We start from the raw sequence: 21,792 nt of genomic DNA on the forward strand, positions 1-21,792 counted from the left end.
CCTACAGAAGTCCTCATCCGGATGATAGTCCTGTCTGCTGCTTGGAAGTCTCTCTCACCCAGAGGTGCAGTCTGTGGAGGCCCACCGACGCGTCTAAAGGAACAAGTCCAAGTTTTGTGGTGGAATATTAACTTTAAGTCTGCTTTAAGAGGACTGTATACATGATCGAGGTTCCCTGCCCCTCAGAGAACAGAGCAGAGCAGAGCAGAGCGGAGTGGGACGGACTTGGATCAGTCAGGAGCTCCCGATGCGACAGGAAAGATCCTAAATCTCTCCAGCAAATAAAGCAACATGACTAAGGTAAGCATAAGGGGTGTTTTTGTGGCGCAATCTGAGCCATTCGGGTTATTCGGTTGATGAAAAGTTGGAAAAATAACAAGTAAATCCTCCGTAAGTCAAGTTGCGCCTTGGATGTGTGGACACATGGGAGCGGACGGGGCTTCAAATGTCCGTACATGATGAAAAAAAGTTTTTTTTTGGTCTTCTGTCAAAGTGTGGACGTGTTTCACAGAGTCAGTCAGTCATTGCTCTGCTGCTCAGGTCTCACTGAACCGCTAAGTGAAATTGTTAGTGAGATGACGCAACAGGCGCACAGGCTGTGGACCGTTTGGAGACGTTGGTGCCACAAGTACAGCAGAACTTCTGCTCGGCTTCTTTGGAGACAAACACACTTATTTTTTTTTATAGATATCGACATATTTTGATATCTAAATATGCCTTTGATAAAACCTGTTAGAAATCCTGCAGCCACCACTGTCTGTATGTTAGTTAACTTTTCTGTTGTTGCGTATAGTTCTTTGGGTCTTTAAGGAGTTTTGCAAATACATCGTATTATTATTTTTATTATGCAGAATAATCAGTTTACTTTTGAGGAAATTGTCCCTGCTGACAGTGAGGAAGTGACCGATTGACAAATCAACCCCACCCTATAATTTTTTTTATTTACTATTTTTTTTATTCAACCGTTATTTAACGAGGTTAAGTCCCATTGAGATTGTGAACCTGGGACACTGTCTGAAGATGCTGTTGATCCTGTCACTTCTTTGAGGACTGCAAAATATAAAACAAACCAACAACTTTGAAGGCAGTAATCTCGGAGATCATATCTCAAAATCTCAGGCTACTGTAGTTAAACAGATAACATTAGAGAGAAGAAAGAAGATGCTGTATGTTAAGTGATATTCAAAGCAAAACAGACATAAAAATAGTGAGTTTTAGACCTACGACTCAATTCTCATAAAGTGTCCTGAGATACCTTTTGTAATGGTTTGACACTATAAATCAAATTGAATTGAATTGAGAAAGCAGAGACATCTTAAGCTATTTTGAGGCCAGGCCCAACAGCTTTTACTGTTTAATGTGCACATTTCTTTCTTACTTGATGAACTGTTGAGCTGAGATAATGAAGTGGAAAGTGTCGAATGCCCATCACACGTTCCCACGGTACTTTGGTACACGATTGCTTTGTCCAAAAAAATGGTAGAAAACACATGAAAGCAGCAAATCTTCAGTTTGAAACAGAGAATGTTTGCTTGATAAAATACATAATCGATTAAAAAATGAGCACACCTTGAATATATTCTGCTGAACAGCTCTGGGTAATAATCCTACAGTGCTTTATATAAGATCAGTGTCTTTTAAATTATAATTAAATGCTTGTTTTCTATGAGGCCTGGTTTTTGCGGACAAATGAGTATAAAAGTTACAATAACGTGCAGCGTATCCACATTTCCTATTATTCCCCAGTTTAGCTTCATCTAACAGGAAGTACACATCAGCCACATTCCTCCCATTCCTTAGCAAAATATTGATCGGACTCTGTTAAAGGTTGTGACACGATCGATTTAATCTGCAAGTGTTTGTTTGGAGGGGATCGATTATCTTACCGGGTTGTTAGATATTCATCATCAGCAGGTATGTAGGATAATGTCTCATGCTGTATGTTGTTGAGCATCATTCAGTAAACAAACCTTTGCTTCCTACAGAAACTATGTGGGACCAATTACCCAGTCAGCATCTGCTTCATAGTGGTGAACGAGTTCTGCGAACGCTTCTCCTACTATGGCATGAAAGGTATGGAAACTCATTGTGTACGCAACATGTGTCAGTGCACATCGAGCTCACGGAGGGAAAACAGGACCGGAAGTTCACATATTAGCTTTTTCTTAGTGAAAAAAGGTCCCTGCCGCATGTCCTTGAATGTATGGATGGATGAGTCTGGAGTCTCACATGACCCCCCTTGTACTCACATGTCTGTCACATTACTTCAATCAGTCGCCCCCCCCCCCCCCCCCCATACACACACACACACATTGCAAGGGAGTGAATTAGGTAACTACAAAACATAATTAACACTTACAAATGATTGTTATTATCAATTTATGCATTGATTTTCTCTTAAATGAATTGTTTATTTCAGCACAAATAGCATTACCATTTAGCACCAGACCTCTCTATAAGAAATATTATTACCTCATAAAACTACACGTATAAACAGTTTATATGCAACACTCGTCTTTGTGACTGAACAGTTGTTAATTGAACTTTATGTCAAGTTTCTCTCAATTTCATTGAACCAAAGTTGGAGAATAGGGAAAAATGCCCATCAGCTCTTCCTAAAACTCAATGTAAAGTCTTCAAATGTCTTGTTTTGTTTGTCAGGCAAGAACAACAAGATATTTGATTTACAATGAGATAAAACAAAGAAAAAACAGCATCGTCACATCTGTGGAGCACAAACCTGAAGGTGTTTGACATTTTTTTGCTCGATAAATGACTTTAATAATTATTTGATTAATCAAATAATCATTTCAACACTGGATCAGTTTATTTTGAGTTAACAGCTGTCCAGGTTCAGAGGCTTACCTAAAGGTGTAGCTTTGGGTGGACTATGAGTTACAAGGGCCAGAAAACACCATTTGCTTCGGCTTGTTCGACCCTCGTGAACTCTTGACGTCGATAATTTTAGTCTGTTGTGAAAGTTCATCCTTTACATTAGTCTTAAAAATAACTTAAGGTCTTTTAACACCAGAGCAATGTCATCTGTGAGGAAGCTCATGAAAAAGCCAGTTAGAGGACCTTGAATAAAGACGTTTTTGTCAGATAATTCCCATGTTAGCTATTAGAAAACTGCACTCAAATGGAAGACAACATGATTGACTCCTGGGGAAGGTTTCTGGTTACTGAGTTCACAATATGAGTCGTGTTTACTTCAAGTCATGTTGGACAAACAGTGATAAGGTTAATGGTAAACATTTCCAGGCAGGGAACAACAGCAAACAGAAGAGTTAATCCGTTTTTTAACATCTTTTAGTTTCCTATTAAGTAGCTGATGTCGGTGTGTATGGCTGCAGGAGCCTACAATAGGGTCGGCTGATCTGACCGAGGAGATGTGAGGGATGCCTGGTTCGACTGCAGTGCATGACAGCATGGCACTCCTAATCGCTGATAAACAATCTTGTGTTTTCTTGTGATAAAGAGTAAATTACCTTGTTATCTTGAGATAGCAATGCTCGTTTTCTCGAGATAACGCTTTTAAAAAGATAATAACAAGCATGGCTGATCTCGGCTTCCGTACATGGATGGATACTGAACGGGGACTACCGGGCACAGGCCTAGGTGTCCATAAGGCCAGAGGCCCCACTCGTAAAATGTTGCAGAAATGTGATCACAAGGAGATGCTAAATGACCAAAAGTATACACAAAATGACCAAAAACTACCATAAAGAGACCACAAAGAGAACCTGACTATAGGGATAAGAAACGGCCACGAAGAGGTGCTACATGACTGAAAATAGACACAAAACGACCACATGGAGAAAGAAATTACGACAAACACTAGCAAAGATAGCAATAGATGCAAAATGACCACATAAAGAAACAAAATCCATGACATAGAAACATAAAATGTCTAAAAATTTGATAAACCACCATAAAAAGATACAAAATGACTAAAAATAGATGCGGAACAATCACAAAGACAAACAAAACAACTACAAATGGACATAAAATGACCACAAAGAGATACAAAACAACTAAAAATGGACATAAAATGACCACAAAGAGATACAAAAGGACTGCCAAACGACTAAAAGTAGACTCTGAATTCGGGCGTCTTGTTTGTACGTAGACGGAGTGGGGGGCCTCTTACATGTCTGTGGCCTTGGGCCCAATGTCTCAGAATCTGTCCATGCTTTCGTAGCTTTACGATGTTTCCTCTAAGTGAAATATTCAAACCCAAGACTCTGTGTAGTTAATGGCTGAACGACTCCATCAAATGGAAGTAATGAAGGTGTCCTCATGTATCATTTTCTACATATTCTTCCCAAATTCAGTCTGAAAAAATGTCATCTTTGGGATCTCATGGTAAAATAAATATCTGTGGGTTTGAATGAGTTTGTAATCACTGACGCCATTATTGGTTCACCAGTGACGGACTTACACTTGAACACAAATACCTGGTAAATTCAACGCTATCATGCATTGACAAGGATTGAATGAAGGCTCCAATAAACAACCGCATTCAATGGATTATGGGATTCTCAGAGCTTTAAATGATGAAAACATTTGGTGGAGATGTTTGAATGGGACAGGCTTTGTTGACATGAGGTGTTTGGACCTTACATGTTGACTTGGGAGCATCCCTTCCCTGCTGATGCTTGTGCGTGTCTGTTCACAGCGGTGCTCACTCTCTACTTCCTCACCTACCTGCGCTGGGACAAGGACCTCTCCACCGCTATCTACCACGCCTTCAGCAGCCTCTGCTACTTCACACCCATACTTGGAGCGCTCATCGCTGACTCCTGGCTCGGAAAATTCAAGTGAGTCCCTGTGTCCTTTATCCCCAAACGCATCAAGGGGTCATTTCACCCCAACGCATAAAACAGACTACAGATCTCACGGTAGATTGAACAGTTTTCATCGGATCTTTTACAGAAATATTCACGATGTGTTGTCGGTGTCATAGATGAGGTGGTACAATTTCAGGAATAAAACTAAATTGTTGCAATTAATGGATTCAGAACACTTCCATCTATACATTTGTAATCGGTTTTAACATTGATGCTTTTTTCTTTCCTTTATTTAATGTTTTTAACAGAGATAAAAACTATAAATCAGGCACCAAATGTATTATTTACATTTGAAATAGTTCTGACCCCAAAAGAGCGGCCTCAGACACCCAGATTGTATTTCTCGGCAAAGCAGCAAATACAGGTGCTTTCATTAGTGGGTCATATGATCAATTACTATTGTTTTAACTCACTCTTTGATTGATAGTAACTTAACAGACACTTAACTAGATGAAAATCTTACAGACTACAACTTAAATAGGTTTAATCTGTGAAATTGTTTCAATTCAATTCAGTTTTATTTATAGTGCCAAATCATAACAAAAGTTATCTCGGGACACTTTACAGAGTAGGTATAGACCACACTCTATGACTTCTTATTTAAATGGTAAATGGATTTGTACTTATATAGCACCTTTCTAGTCTTCTGACTACTCAAGGCGCTTCCACAGTGTTTGTCACATTCACCCATTCACACAGACATTCACACTGATGGCAGTGGACATCTACAAACCATCTAATCTAACCATTCACACCACATTTACAGACCCATGCGCAGCACGGGGAGCAATTTGGGGTTCAGTATCTTGCCCAACAACACTTCGACATGACAACCGGGGGAGGTGGGGATCGAACCACCAATCTCTCGAATGGAGGACGATCCACTCCTTCACTGAGCCACAGTAGCCCCCAATGATTATGACTTACAGAGACCCAACAATTCTTCCGTAGAGTACGGTGGCAACGAAAATCTTCCCTATAACAGACAGGAACGTCAGACAGACCCAGCTCTGTGGAGGACGGACATCTGTCTGTACCGGTTGGGGGGGAGGAAGAAAAGGAGAGAGAAAGAGAGAAAAGACGGACAGATGGACCGAGAGAGACAAAGACAGATACAAAGAATGAGACGGACACACTTCCAGTAACAATAATAATATCTATAGTAAATTGTTAAACTGTTAAATTTGTCAGCCCATATCATGTTGAGCTGATATTCTGTGATCTAATTCCAATAGAGGTAACTCTAGATGAACCTTTTATTTGTACTGTGAGGTTTGGAGAGTAGATTTGCTGAAACAACACGTCCTTTAGTTCCAGCTTGTTGTCAGCATTATTTTGCACCGGAACCTGTTCCTATTTAAACATGCATACATTTAGATGCTTACCTTTTTTCCTTGTTTTTGTACCAATGACCGATGATTTCCTATATTCGTTTTTAACTTTTGCGGGTATCTTTGTGTCTTTCTGCCCTTTAATTGTCAGTCTGCTTTAACCATTTTGTGCATCCATGTACAAAAAAGACCCTTAATACAAAACTCTGCAGTAGTCCTCTGTGCCATCAGACTGGACCCACTTAAGCTTTTTATGGCAGCCGGTCAATTGAACAGCAGTGTATGTACACCATGCATTATCAGCAGTCTATGGTGTCAGTTTTCAATGCAGTATTTCAGCCCTTTAACCTGTGAGCTTTGTTTAAACACACACACACACACACACACACACACACGCACACACACACACACACACACACACACACACACACACACACACACACACACACACACACACACACACACACACACACACACACACACACACACACACACACACAGTATGTAATCACAGTTTGTTCTCAACAGGACCATCGTCTACCTGTCCATTGTCTACGTGATCGGCCATGTAGTCAAGTCGGTCGGTGCCATTCCCACCGTGGGGAGCAGCGATGTGCACATGTAAGTTATCTGCAGCTGCTTCGGTCAATTTGAGCAGGCACAATCATAGTTTCATTCTGTTCGACTGAAGACAAAGAGCTCCTTATCATGACTGTGTATTAGGAGCCCACAGATGTATTATAGATCAAGAATCAGACGGAATTTCCTACACTCAGGATATCAAAGATGTTGGACACAGCTGATCACTATGCAAGAGACAGACACAGCGGGTGTGTAATTGAGATGAGATGAGATGGGTGCGGTCCTAGCAAATGCGCTGGAAGTAGGAGGGGTAAAAAAGTAGAGAAGGTGCCATTTCCCCCGCTTTATGCCATTGGCCCCATTTGGCGTTACACAGCACAGTTAAACTTTTTCCTATAAACAAAACAAAACGGTGAACAGCTGTTAATGAAACATACGGTAGGAACTGGTTTTTGATTCCTTTCCCCAGTATTTTAGAGGTAGTTTACTGGTTTAAAAATACTATGCTATATAGCTGTTTTCTTCATTGAATCAGTTGACTGATTTGTTTTAGTTTAATTTGTATTTATAACATGTTTTAATAAACCTATTTGAACCTAAATAAAGAGCACAGCCCATAGGGGGTCGCACTGCAGGGTGCCATTGGTCAAGGCACCGAATCCCAACCTGCTTGGGGTGCCTGTGCTCTGACATCTTACCGGTCACATGCTTGTGCATGTGTGTGTTTCGGGCCTGTTTATGTGTAACATGAATAACAGAGTGACAAAATGTCTCCTTGCGGGATTCATTAAGGGTTTTTTCTCCTTAAATAGTCACACTACATATGACAAATACATTTTTGTTGAGAAAAAGGCTAAGACAGACATAAACATGAGCGAAGCACACGTTTTAAAAGTTACTGGTTTTTCAATGTCGCTGTAAAATGACAGGAAAAATCCAAAAGCAAAAAATGAACAGCAAAGTTTTAAAGTGTTCATTAAAAAGAAATGTTCTACTGTTTAAGAAACAAAAACAACAAAAGTTCAATATCATGATCAAACCAATCACAATTTTTCAAGCTCTAGGACCTACTATTAGTTATTTTTCTTTGTCCCAATGAAAAAAATAAACCTCCTTGATTCCTTAATGGTTTTTCTGTCAGTAGACGAATCAATGTATTGATTAATAGTTAATTTGTATGTGTGTTTTGCAGCGGTCTGTCTCTGTTCGGTCTGATACTCATAGCTTTCGGCACAGGAGGAATCAAACCCTGCGTGGCTGCATTTGGCGGAGACCAGTTTGACGAGGAGCATGTAAGTCACCTCACTTCCAATCCAGTTTGAGGAGTTTGTGAAGCCCAAACCAGAGCTAAAAGGGGAGTGAACTTATATTCATCAGGTGGACAAAATAAAATGTGATATGCAGGATCAGGATTGCCAGAATATAAAGATTAAAAAACAAGTTGAAAATAGGTAACACAAACTTATACAGCTCTAGAATAACATAGTGCCCTTTACATTTAGTTTTACACAATAGTCAGTGTTTATAACACTTTGAAAGCTGAACAGGGAAAAAAAGATAACAGTAGTCTCCTGATTATTTCATTGATCACCTCCAGGGCAGCCAGAGGCAGAAATTCTTTTCCATTTTCTACATGTCAATCAACGCTGGGAGCCTCCTGTCGACCGTGATTACACCCATACTGAGAAGTGAGCGTTCACACATGTTACTGCATACTCACTGAAGTCCACTGTGTGACTTCCATCACTGGGTTGATACCGTTAACGCCGCATTATGTCCTGCAGGTGATGTACAGTGTTTCGGTGGTGACTGCTACGCTCTGGCCTTTGGGGTTCCTGCAGTTCTGATGGTTGTGGCTTTAGGTGAGTGATCCGTCTGGAACATCATCCAGACAGATATAATCTACGTACATCGAAGTGAAAGTAGGGACGATGACTGCACGTCTTCTGACCAATAAGGCCTGAGGCAGATAACTATCAATATTCGAGAGTAAACTACAGATAGTGAATTGCTTTTTATGCAACTAGCAGAGATAGCATATTTCTCAACAACTAGTTCATGGTTTGCCGTGAAATTTTGTGTAGATTTGCCCACCAATGATTTTGGTCGGCAAATCGACACAAAATTTATATTCTTTTTCGGCACTTACATCAAATAAGCAATTGAGACACTTTTTTGCGTGTATGAACTATTAACGAAGAAATTCGGAAGAGTTGCTTACAGCCAGAGGCTAACACTGATTAGCTTGGGGCATTACGATGAAGGTATAACAATGGCTTTTTTAACCACTAACAATGCTCAAAATAACACCAAACCTCTGCAGTAGCACGAGAAGAGTCCCCACACATAAAACGAAGCACCAGTGGGCTCCTTCCTTTTGGATTGACTTTGTTAACTGACTTGAATGGATTTTACTATGAGAGGAGCTGGTACAGGGGCCAGTAGGTAAGTCTTTAATAAACTCCAGGTTCGCTAACTACGTTGTTGGTGCTTTGTTTTATGTGTAGGGACTCTTCTCATGCTACTGAAGAGGTTTGGTGTTATTCTGAGCAGGATAAGTGGTTAAAAAAGACGTTTTAATGCCTTCACCGTGCTGCCCTGAGGTAACCAGTGTTAGCCACGTCTGGCTGTTAGCAACCGTCTGGGATTTCTCCGCTTAACCCGAAAAAACTGTCTCGATGGCTTGTTTCATGTATGTAAGTCCCCAAAAGACCATGGGATGATTGTGCGCGGGAATTACACTTGAATATTTGTGGCAATGAAATTTGGTCATTTCAATCAGGAAGAATTGTAATCACCTTGGTGAACCATAAACCAGAACATAGATGCACTTAATATTTTTCCCTCCGGGAAAATCAAAAGACAAGGCTGCATCATAATGTCCCAATTTTAATATTAACCGTCCAAATTTACCGTCACATTTCAGAATCTGAGCTAACTTCAGGCTGCCGTGTGCATGTTTGTATTAAGTCCAGCTTGTGATGGCTTTTGGGCTTCCTCTTGATCAAGGCCCCACCTCATAAACCCTGACAGTCCGTTGTCTCTGCCTCCGCATCCCCGCTGATCCTTATGGGATTCATGCTTGGCTGACCGCTGACTGTGAAAACAAGCTGTGATTTTATTACCGGAGAGGCCACGGACAGATCGCAGTGAGGGTGACACAAAGTACGGGTCGGCGTCAGAGGCCTGCAGCTCGTTTACAACATGATAGATTTTTATTACTTTAAAGCATTTACGAAACCGTACGAAAACATCCATAAATGGCAAACCACTCCGTCAGATTCTGCTGCTTCTTCTCATGTTTTTAAATAATTAAATATATAGCTGATATGAGTGTGATGGTACTTCTCATACAAGTGGAGCAATCGTTTGAACAACAGCCAAGCACTTTCCAACATAAACAGTTTCCTCACTCCTCTGAGTCCTGCCTAACTCTTCATCCATCTTGTGCAGTTGTGTTCATTAGTGGCAGTGGGCTGTACAAGAGGAATCCTCCCCAGGGAAATATCCTGTTGGAAGTCTGCAACTGCATTGGGGTGAGTCACCCCCCCAGTCCTCCTGAGTTGTATCAGCTGATTTATTGAAGTGCAAACAGATTTATTCAGTTGTATTTGTAGTTGTTTCACACATTGCTTCTGCTTTCGTTTCTCTCTGAGCTGTCCATTTCTCCTTTTTAAAATTTTTATTTGCAGTTTGCCATCAAAAACCGCTGGAGGAGATCCAAGTATGACCCTCCGAGGAAACACTGGCTGGACTGGGCTGAGGAGACATACTCGGTAACAGAAGGACTTCTGCTTTTCAATCTTTCATGCTATAATTTGTATTTGTACTTTTTTTTTACTGAGGATGGCACTTTAAATTGTCAAAAAGAGCATTTGTGGTCTCAATGCATCAATAATGCGTCCAGTCTGTGTGTTCTTGTGTTTACAGAAGCGTCTGATCCAGGAGATTAAGATGGTGCTGCGTGTGTTGTTGCTCTACATCCCACTGCCAATGTTCTGGGCTCTATTTGATCAACAGGTATGTGAAGACAGAAACCCATGACCCGACTCAATAATTACACACCATGTATTAAAGTTGAATGTACTGAAAACTTCAGAAGAGGCTTCAGGGTTGGCATGTCAGGCTGTCGGTCCACTGCTTTGGTTCAGACTCAAACAACTTTTCTATGGTTTGCAATGAGACGTGTTGCAGATATTCATGTCCCTGTGCATGATGAATTGCATGCACGTTGATTTGACTTTCATCTAGGGCCATCAAGTCAAGATTTTTCTGGCTAATATATTTGGTTTATGACCACGTAGACTCCAGGAAGTTACTGGTCCCCTGCCAAAAAGTTGGACGCATAGCCCCAACTGTAAACAGTGAGTTGTCTGATTTAGTGATCTTTCGTGCTAATTAGTAGATTAGTGTTGGACTGAGCGAGTTGGAGGATTAAAGGAGGTATTCATTCATTCATCTTCAACCGCTTGTCCCTATCGGGGTCGTGGGGGGCTGGAGCCGATCCCAGCTGACATCGGGCGTGAGGATTCAGGGCACATAGAGACAAACAGAGACAGACAGCCACTCACACTCACACTCACACTCACACTTACGGGCAATTTTAGAGTAATCAATTAACCTAACACGTGCGTGTCTTTGGACTGTGGGAGGAAACCGGAGAACCCGGAGAAAACCCACACAGACACGGGAAGAACATGCAAACTCCACACAGAAGGGCCCCAGCCGGGATTCGAACCAGGAACTCTCTTCCTGTGAGGCGACACTGCTAACCACCACATCACCGTGCCGCCCTATTAAAGGGGATATATCATGAAAAAAAACCTTTTTCTGCGCTTATGCACATACATATGGGTATCTCAACTGCCTACCAACCTACAAACTGTGAAATGGAACAAACCAGTCAGTTTTCTGTGGGCTGTCTAGATCAGAAAACAGAAGGTGTTTACAGGTATATTCAGACAGTATGAGAGAAATATGTTGTTTTTTTACATTGCCAAAATGTTTTTGCTGTTGCTTTAAAGATGAAAAAGGCTAAAAGCAAAGCCCTAGGCTGCCCCACTTTCCATCCGAACTGCAGCTAATGCCAGCAGAGTATAGCGAATAATGATGAGCAAGAATAAGTATACTTAATCCAGTTGTTTCTAATATGCATGTGCAGTGTGCAGCCAATTTTACAGTTTGGAGAATTCATTATTGAGTTTTTAGTGTTTCTGCACATGACCTGTCTTCTCAGCACAAGGTCAAGGTATTGTGTCATAGCGCGCCCATAAAATCTCATAATGATATGTTATCTTGTCCTCTAGCAAATACTCTACACAACCATCTGATTATGGGAAACCTCAGAGCCATATTCAACATTCCTGAGCTCCATTCCTCCCAAAATCTCTCTTCATTTAAAACAACTGATTAAAAAAAATCAGGAAATTAACTAGCAAAAAAACCCCACGTCCCTTGGAAGGCATCTCAGATGTTCACCAGTTCTTCCATATTATTCTCTCCAGGAAAACAAACAAAGCATGTGTGCTGCGGTAGAAGGTGCTTTGCACTGAGCTAACAGCTGATGCCTTAAAGCACATTGACAGTCAGTGTTTTTCTCTATTGCAGGGTTCCCGCTGGACGCTTCAAGCCACAAGGATGAACATGGCTTTTGTAAGAGTTTCCTTTTAACAATGATGTCAAGATGTTAAAAAAAAAATAAGCTGACAACATCTTTTATTGCACTTTGATATCAGTGGGTGGGTTTTGATAATCATCTGAATGATAACACAGTATTGTAAAACAGATTTTCTTAAGTCCAGTAGATCACACTCTTTATGGTTTTAATAAACCATCCGCTCTTCTGGCTGTGTATGAATTTTATTGGGCAATGCAAACCCTGGCCTTTCTGTTTCCTTACAGGGAGATTCCTTCAATATTAAACCTGACCAGATGCAGGTACGTGCAGGTCCTTCTGCTCTCAGTGACATAAGCAATAAGATGTTTTATTTATATATTTATTTATATATGTATACACATATAAGGCACACTGACACCTTCAAGTGCATTCACACTATGGCTGTATTTATATAATTCATTATTGATTCTGTTTGTGCGTGGATACAACAGTATTTCCCTAGCAGCTCTTTCCTGCACTTTACTGGATCTATTTTGGAAAGTTTACACTCCAGCAACCCAACTTTTTCAACCAGCATATGGAGATTATTTTAGATTAATTATCTAGCGGGCTATAGCTGATGATCTCTGCTAATGCAGTTGTGTCCGTCTTTATCTGAGCTAGAGGAGCAGTTTACTGAGAATTTCTTGTAATAAATGTGCCACTGTTATAAAGTGCAAAAAGGGAAAGCTTGACGGATGTAACTGAACGGCCAACAGAGGTGTGTTGGTATTCTTGACTTTTGGAGAGAGAAATCATTAACTGAAAGAACCAAGCAGCCTTACTGCACTTTACAAATCATTATCAAAACTTGACATTGTCAGTGCTAGCTTCAGAGGTTGTTGTTGTTTCCTGTAGCAAAGGGATTTTTATTTAACATGCAGTGTTAATGTTAAGGTTTAGGATCATTGTCTTGTTGTATTTTCCTAAAAATGAGGGATTCAGCACCAAGTAGGCTTTTCACCCGATATTGATGTGAACCCCATCAAACACACTCAAAGCTGAACGTCAGCACTCACTAAGTAATCCTGTCATTTTCATTTCAATGTGCTGGCAAAACAACTGAAATCGTGTTGACTAGTCAGTTTAACAGGCTACCCACAGGCTGCTCTGCTCTGATCTGAGATATACGGAACACCTGCTGGCCATCTGGAAACACATATTTTTCACACGAACACACAAATGAAAACACACACCAGTCTGCCACAGCTCAAGGAAAGCACCAAAGCCGACTGACGTCCGATGTGACAAGTGACGCCGTCGTTATCGTGAAATCACTTTTACAGCTGTTAATCACTGCCATCTTGCCATCTCTTTACTGTTGATACTGAATGTTATCCTGTGTAACTCCATCCTTTATGATTTTATATGCTTTAGTGAGCTTTTATAGAGTCATTTCACAGCAAGTTTCCCCCTCCCTGTTGTTTAGATGTTGAACGCTCTGCTGATTCTTCTCTTTGTGCCCATCTTTGACCTCATCATATATCCGCTCATTGGCCTTTGTAGAATCAACGTCACGTGAGTAAAAGCCTGTTGTTCTGGATACTCCCCTCTTTATTGCAGAAATGAGCATTTAAGAAGGCTCTTAAACTGGGAGATGAGCCATGTGACCTCACATTTATATCACACAGATACGAATAAACAGTTAACGATGAAAGAAATGTTAGCGTGTGCTTAATGTAGAGAACATTTTACAGCGTGTTTGTATGATAAATGATCACATTTCAGGATTAAATGAATTGACACTACTTCCAGAGGCACTCATGTGGTATTAAGTAGTTTCACACACACAAAAACACACAAATATCTCAGAGCTTTTTTATATTTACTAATTTTATTAATATATCTTTTACACAATAGCTCAGGTTGTGAAGGACAATTGTGACAGATGGCTTTTCATAACACCAAGTAAAGAGGCAGTCTCTTTCTTATCAGCGAACACAAACAGAATCTGTAAATCTGGAATTAAGAAGAATGTTTTATTGCTTGTGGTGAAAAAGACAACATAAATTCAAGACAACAAAGATTGTCCCTGCAGAAAATGTGCAGAGGTCGTGGTCGGAATTTTACAGGCACACATTCCACGTGTTATCAGGCAGGAGATCAGTGAGGGCACTGATGTGGAAATCACTTTTCTGATTTATAGCGTGATAAAGCTTACCTCTGAATGAAAGGTGTTTAAAGGGGTTGACTGTCTGTCCTTCAGGCCTCTGAGGAAAATGGCCGCAGGGATGACTTTTGCAGCGCTGGCCTTCGGAGCGGCCACGCTGGTGGAGGTGAACGTGGTGGTACGTATGAGCAGCAGTCATGAATAATGCCCGTTGCTACAGAAAAAAAGAGACACTCACTAAAACCCCTTGTAAAACGTACACACAGGATTACTTGCAGGCATGCGCAGAAAACAGTTCATAGATGATGTGAATCCAGAGGTCCCATGCATCTTTAGTAGATTCCTAGTCTTTTAATCCTGGAAGAGAACCACATGGGTCACTATGTCCTGGAACACACTGAACTGTCTTTTGCAGTTAGGTTGTTATGCAATCTGTCACAAGATCCCAAATTTATTTTTGTGTGATGTCGTCATAAAGCAGCTGCTGAAATTAGAGCTGTCTTCAGGAGGTACACTGGGGATCAAATCTAGAGAACAAGCTATACTTTTTTATTCTGTACGAGCATGTTTCTTTTTTAAATAAACAAGGAAATTCAACAAAAACCTTTATATTGTGAGAAACAAACAAAAACAAAACAGCAAAATTAGAGAACACTTTTTAGATACCTCCACATTGTTGTTGTTAATCTGGCACCCTGTGACAATTTACTCACTGTAACTGTTGGACACACCTTATTTATCTGGCAGCTCTCCTGGTTACTTGCCTGCAAGATGGCGAGCTGCTCTAAGGCGACTGAAAGCCTGTGACAGGAGGTTGTCCAGGTGAAGGCCAAAGGGATGACCCTCTCAGCCAGTGCAAGTCTGTGATTTCAAGAATAAGGAAACAAGGACATTTATTTAAGATTCATTTAAGTCCCTCAAAGGCCGGTCATCCACGTAAACAAGTATATGAGAGGATAGGACTTTGCAAAGACACTCAATGGGGAATCGGTTCAACACTGCAGCTGGAGTTGCTCGCCAGTTCAGTGCTGAACAGGGCCAGGATCTGTCTCAGCACAGTGTCTCGTAGTTTAAGACTGAAAGCCCACTGCACTGACCAAACCACCTGGTACAGCAGTGGTTAGCGGATATTCTATCAAATTCTGAACAATAAAAAATAACAATATTTCAGAATAAATCAATTATTAATAGTTTGTTCTCTAATTATGAACTCCAGTGTACATTTGAAATTACACGGGAAGCTTTGTGTTATGTTTTCAAGCTTTTGTGCCAGAATGGAAACTTAATATGTCTAAGCCTGGAAAGTTTTCGTTGCCACCGTGCACAAGATTGCTCGCAACTTGCTGCTGCTCATGGAGGGATTGTTGGGTCTGTGTGGAGAGATAACACAAAGTATGATGTGGCACTATGAATAGAATTGAACTGAATTCAGTTGAATTAATCCTCCAAATTAGTCTCCATTTACAATATGATTTGAATTCTGAGTAATAAACCTGCAGCTTGTGTTACCTATAATCTGCCAATGTGAAAATGCATTTCCATGAATACCCAGGTGTTGTCCATAGAGAAGGGGAATCACAACTTTGTTCTGCTCTGAAAAAGTGAAAGCTCCATGAACCAAGAGAATAGTATAAAAGTCTTTATAATATAATAATACTTTCCTTAGACTTTGTTCTATGATAAGTATCAGTGTGCTGCAATAAGTTCCTTCTCTGTCTGCTAGAAAACGGTGGTGGATCCTGCACCTACAGGCCAGTGTCTCCTGCAGGTTTTTAACCTGGCAGAAGGTGACGTGACGCTGAAGATCCCTGGCAGCGACATGTTTTCAGAGCCCATCAAATACCTTCAGGTAACCAGATAATAGGAGGAGAGAAAATAAACTTCTTATACTTTCCGGTGTGGAAGCAAGGAAGATCTCAGCGACGAGGTCTCCCTTGAATGCATATAGAAGGGTTTTCATACTCTTTTGCATTTCTAGCACAAGTCAGGATTTTAGACTCGAAATTTACCAGAGGGTTTGAGTGTGGGAGTGCTGATCTGTGAAGTTTCACACACTTTGATCAATAATATTAACTTAATCTAACCAGGAAATTCCTCACTGAGATGAAAAAAAAGGTGCTTTGCAGGAGTGTGTACTTCAGATCAGAAGGATAACGTAAAACTTTCAGCTATCAGTGAACCATAACACAAAAATGCACAGAAATTAGCAGGCATACATAAGCCTGAAGGTATGGACATATACTGTAGGCACTGATGAATGTGCGGTTTGTCTTTGGATTTCACAGAGCCCTTTAGACATTTCAAACTAGTTTTGTCTGTTTGCATTTGAATGAACCCACTAAATTTGTGTTTACTGATCCACTCCGGCTGTAGGACACCCTTTTCTTTCTTTCTCAGGCTAATTTTGCAACTTAATTCTAAGAAATATGTAATATAAGGTTTCATTTTGTAAACAATACTCTAATACTAATACTGTCTGAGGTACTAATGCTAATTTTGTCTGAGATGTTTTTGAAACCGGGATTGCGGAACCTTAACCCGCTGGTCTCTCTGTGTCAGGACCCTCCTAAATATGAGACGCTTCCACTGGAGGCACCCGGCGCGGAGCTGAGGATTCAAGTCACCGTCAACGCAAAAACCTCAGAGTGTAACCAAAAGTTTGACCAACATGAGGCCTACAGTCTCATCTTATACTCAGACACTACTGGAATCCAGTGCAAACTTGTGAGTGCCCCTGACAATTGGAATTGAGCTACACAGAGGAATATAAATTGGTTCAAATTGGTTTAAAGTTACTGATAAACACTTCCATGACCTGCTGTTTTTATTCTTTTTTTCTAATCATCCAGGCGCATGACAACATCATGAAAAGTAGAGATGGAAATCCTTTCCTGAGGTAAAATATCTCTATGCTCTTTATCTGAAAGGTTATTAATCTAAAACATTTCAAATCAAATTCATTTCAATTTCACATTCAACTTCCCTTGCTCCAAGACACGTCAGCCAAACCATTGTTTGTCCTACGGTGTGCCATTTGCGCCACATTTCAGGCATGCATCCCTTCTCATCTAATAGCATGGAAAGAGCTTGACTTGCTTGAATCCACTTTTTTTGTCGCTAATTGTCATAAAGTAGGTGCTGCTGAAGAAAACAAAACAGAGCTCTTCAACGCTATGACTTTAATTAACGCCAGTAACCAGATTTTGTAGGTTTGTTCATAAGTTCTTCTTTGTCTGATTTCACAGGTTCCTCAACACACAACCAGAGGCGGTAAACTTAACTGTTGGAAAAGAAACTTTCCACTTATCCCCTGGCTACAGCATGTCTGTTAGTAAAACAATGGATCGAAGAAAGTGAGTTGTTCTCATTTCCTGATTCTTTCTTTACTTCTTCCAAATGTCCTTCACCTATAGTGGCTCATACAGAAAAATACTTTTACTTCCATAACAATAACCTTCTCCCACTTCACAACTCAACTAAATAATGAATTGGTTTTGTGTATATGTGATGTAACTGTTCCATTCAATGTAGACCTGTACACATTCAGTCAAATCAACTGTTTTTTGTTCTTTCTCTTTCATCCGTCCTGCATAGATATCCACATGTCAGCTGCAGCTCACAGCCAGAGAAGTGCTCTAATCTTGACCTGGGCCTGCTGGACTTTGGAGCTTCCTATACTTTCATACTCATGGAGGTCAGGATGTTTGCTGCAAGTATATAAGTGGGTTTACAGATGTTTAAATTAGTTACAGAACATTAAGGAACCCTCTCTCTCTCTCTGTGTTTCTCAGGAATCAGGTAAATTTGTGGCTCACAGGATGGAGGATATAATCCCCAACAACGTGCACATTGCCTGGCAGATCCCCCAGTATGTTATCATGACTATGGGAGAGGTCATGTTCTCCATCACAGGCCTAGAGTTCTCCTACTCCCAGGTTTGTCATCACACAAATGATCAATGATAACTCTGTTTTCTTTCAATTCTTAGAAGGATAGTTTATGCTTTTTTAGAAGATGAGTTGCTGTGGACGGGGGCAGCAACTAAACATATTTTAACCATCTAGAAAAAGATCCATTTCAGTTTAAGTGCAAGCTATAGTATATACTTTTTTTTTCTGTTTACTCCGGCTCATAAAGGGATCCTGTTATTGCTCATTTTTATCTTCTTGTATTTGTTTATTCCATAATCAGAGGGGAGCCTGAATCAAACAGCTGCTCTGCGGCTTAATACAGTCTGCGCCACAGTTGTGCAGGAATACCTAAAAAAAATGTAGTTGAGTAAAGTGGTTAATTAAAGTGGTTACTTAAACTGATTTTGTTTTAGGTGGACCTTTTTTGAGGAGGATAAATAACGTTTAACTGCTGCCCCCATTCACAGCAGTACATTGCTTAGTGTCCGTGTCGATAGTCCTGTCTGCTTCTTCAAACTGGTGGTGTGCCGGCCGTCATATGCTGTAGGTAATACACTGAATAAGGAGAAGTACCTCATACAACCCCATTTCAAAAAAGACAAACTAGCCCTTTAATGGCCCACTGAAACCCTCACTACCTGTCGATTTAAAGGCAAGTTTGTAGCTTCCTTCTGCCTGTTCTGTTAAATTAATCTGCCTTTCTCTTTGTGACTTATTTCTCATTATCTGATGACCCACTAAAAGTAACGCTCCCAGTTCCGGGAACCCGTATATATTTGTATAAGCCCCGAGCTTCTTGTTGAAACTGTGGATCTCTCTTCCCCTCAGGCTCCTGCAAATATGAAGTCAGTCCTGCAGGCCGGCTGGCTGCTCACTGTCGCGTTTGGGAACGTGATAGTGCTGATCGTGGCAGAGGGGGCAGGACTGGAACAGGTATGACGTCATAAGACATCGTGGGAGACATTAAAAATATCTCTTACACAATATAAGGAAGCAGTACTACACACTAAAACCACAGTCAACCTCCTATTTTTCAGCTTTAAGGCTGAAATATTTCATAACACTGTAAATTAATAGCTTGTGTAATAGTAAGCTTTTTAAAGTGTCAGTTCCCCTAAACTGCAAAAATACACATTTCCTCAAATCTCTCTTGTGATATCCAGCAGTGCAGATGCTTTTGTTTCCTTTTTCCCAAGGTTACTTTTTTCTGTTGTCCTCCCGATACAGTGAAGGTGAATAGATCCTGTGGAGTATCCGGTTACTCTGTAAATAGTGCCTGTAGTTAAATGATATTTAAGACGTTATTATAATTTTCAGTGCTGCGATCACCACAAACAAACTTCCAAACACCTCCTTTGGGTTAGGTTTGTCATAGCTCCACAATGGCCAGAGACATCATGTTGTCCGTCCGTCCGAACGCCATATCACAGGAATGCCTTGAGAAAATATCTTGAAATTTGGCAGAAACCTCCAAATGGACGCGTGGACGAGGATTATAATTTGGTAGTCATAGGTCAAGGTCGCTGTGACCTCACACAAGTAAAACATTTGCTAATTGTTACAACATTTCACACTAACGTCTAATATGATACAATTAGGAAGTGATGACATTTCAATTTATGTCAAAGGTCACTGTGACATCCTAATGTTCTGCAAAAACACTTCTCTGGCCGTTCTTCAACCCCATAACTCAGGACCGGAAGAGGAGATTGCGACCATATTCCACATTTAGTCGGAGACTGAATAAGTGAAACTAATCTCGGGTGCCCCCCTTGAAACTGTGGTGACCGTGTAGAAAACACACTCAATACCTTTTATTAAATCCTTCACTACGTATTTAATATGAGTCTGGATAGACATGGACATAAACTGCAACTTGAAAGGTTGGCGGACGCTTACAACTGCGAGCAATTTAGGCTGTAAGTTATAACCCTTCTATGTCACTCTATAACCACTATATCTAGTACAAATGTGGCATTTGATTCCATAAAACACCTTATGCCTCCATAAAACACACATCTATAACGGAAACCCTTTATCATAAAATATTACAAGCAATATTTATTGCATTTCAAGAGTGCAGCACACCTCAACAGTGAACTCAATGTTTCTCCACCCAGTGCAGTTCACACACTAACCAGAATTTGTTGTCGCAGTGGAAAGAGTTCCTGCTGTTTGCCGGCCTGCTGTTGGGCGTCTGTATCATCTTCTCCATCATGGCTTACTTCTACACCTACGTTGACCCCGATCAGCTGGACAAGGTTTACCTGGAGGGTGAAGAGAAGGAGGAAAATGATGACGATGACGATGACAACGTGAAGAAAAAGACAAAAGACTTACAGTTGAACAGTACAGGAAAGGGCACCAGACTGTAACCGTGCCACATTTCATACACCATGTCCTTCAGCTGTTCACCTGTTCTGTAACTGATTTGGCTTTAAAAGGTATTGATGAGTTATGTGAGGGAACACTTTTTTATTTTTGGTTTTATTTTTTCATTTTAAGGTAGGCTTTTTTTGTGATAATGAAGCACTAAGATGTGATCGTTGGACATTTAATGTGGTCAGAAGTAATGTACTGTCACAGTGTTTATTATATTATATGAACCCTTTAAAACTCCAGTCACTTAAAAATGTTTAACCAGAAAACAGGAAAGTATTTTTCATGAAATAGTGTTTAAAAGATGAAAAAAGTACTGTGTGATTTCCCACACTGTGATCAAACAAATGATATATGCTGTATATATTTGTTGCGTATTACTCCATGTCAAAATTTTATATTTTCTATGAAGCTAAATAATAATCATAACCTATTCAGTCTTTAACACGTTGGAGAAATGGCTCAGTTTACATGGCGTGACTATAACAGTGATACTACAAGGACCATAGCTACTGCTGGTTTTGCATGTTAGAGACCATGTATGTCTTTCTTTACATCTGTCTTCTGGGTTTGATTTTTTTCTGAAAACCAAGCCAATCATGGCCAGAAGTCAGATGTGACAGGATCCTTGAACGCATCCGTAGCTGCTGGCATTAACACACAATACTTTGACAAAAATCAAAGACAAAGTTCGCAGTGGAGCGTTGTCTCTGGGTTGAACTGATGTATTGGTTAACAGGTGTAAAATAATAAGACAAAGAAATAGTCTGCAATATTAAAAAGAGTAAAGTATTGTATGTGCTGTGCTAAACATGCAAAACCAACAGCGTCGTCCTTTAAAGTCATAAAATACTTGATGGAATTTGTTTTAACGCTGGGAGAGTTTATATTACGCCGCTCCCTATAAAACGTCTGTACATACAGTTGATGCTAAAACTTGTTTTTGTGCCGTTTGACATTTGAAAGATTAAAA

General features: G+C 40.4%; 1 protein-coding gene across 1 annotated transcript; it reads left to right on the plus strand.

The window, feature by feature from the left end:
* On the plus strand, window positions 1-21,764 carry slc15a2 (solute carrier family 15 member 2). The gene is made up of 22 exons (XM_083921737.1): window positions 1-300; window positions 1,986-2,073; window positions 4,679-4,820; window positions 6,710-6,802; window positions 7,956-8,055; window positions 8,361-8,451; window positions 8,548-8,625; window positions 10,217-10,299; window positions 10,456-10,539; window positions 10,694-10,783; window positions 12,371-12,415; window positions 12,665-12,700; window positions 13,849-13,937; window positions 14,626-14,707; window positions 16,253-16,378; window positions 17,089-17,253; window positions 17,379-17,425; window positions 17,775-17,882; window positions 18,124-18,223; window positions 18,321-18,464; window positions 19,269-19,373; window positions 20,597-21,764. The coding sequence occupies exons 1-22, from the start codon at window positions 292-294 to the stop codon at window positions 20,813-20,815; spliced, it is 2,124 nt and encodes a 707-aa protein (XP_083777863.1). The 5' UTR covers window positions 1-291; the 3' UTR covers window positions 20,816-21,764.
* The last annotated feature ends 28 nt before the right edge of the window (window positions 21,765-21,792 follow it).

This window comes from Echiichthys vipera, assembly GCF_963691815.1.
Source record: "Echiichthys vipera genome assembly, chromosome: 10".
NCBI lineage: Eukaryota > Metazoa > Chordata > Actinopteri > Perciformes > Trachinidae > Echiichthys > Echiichthys vipera.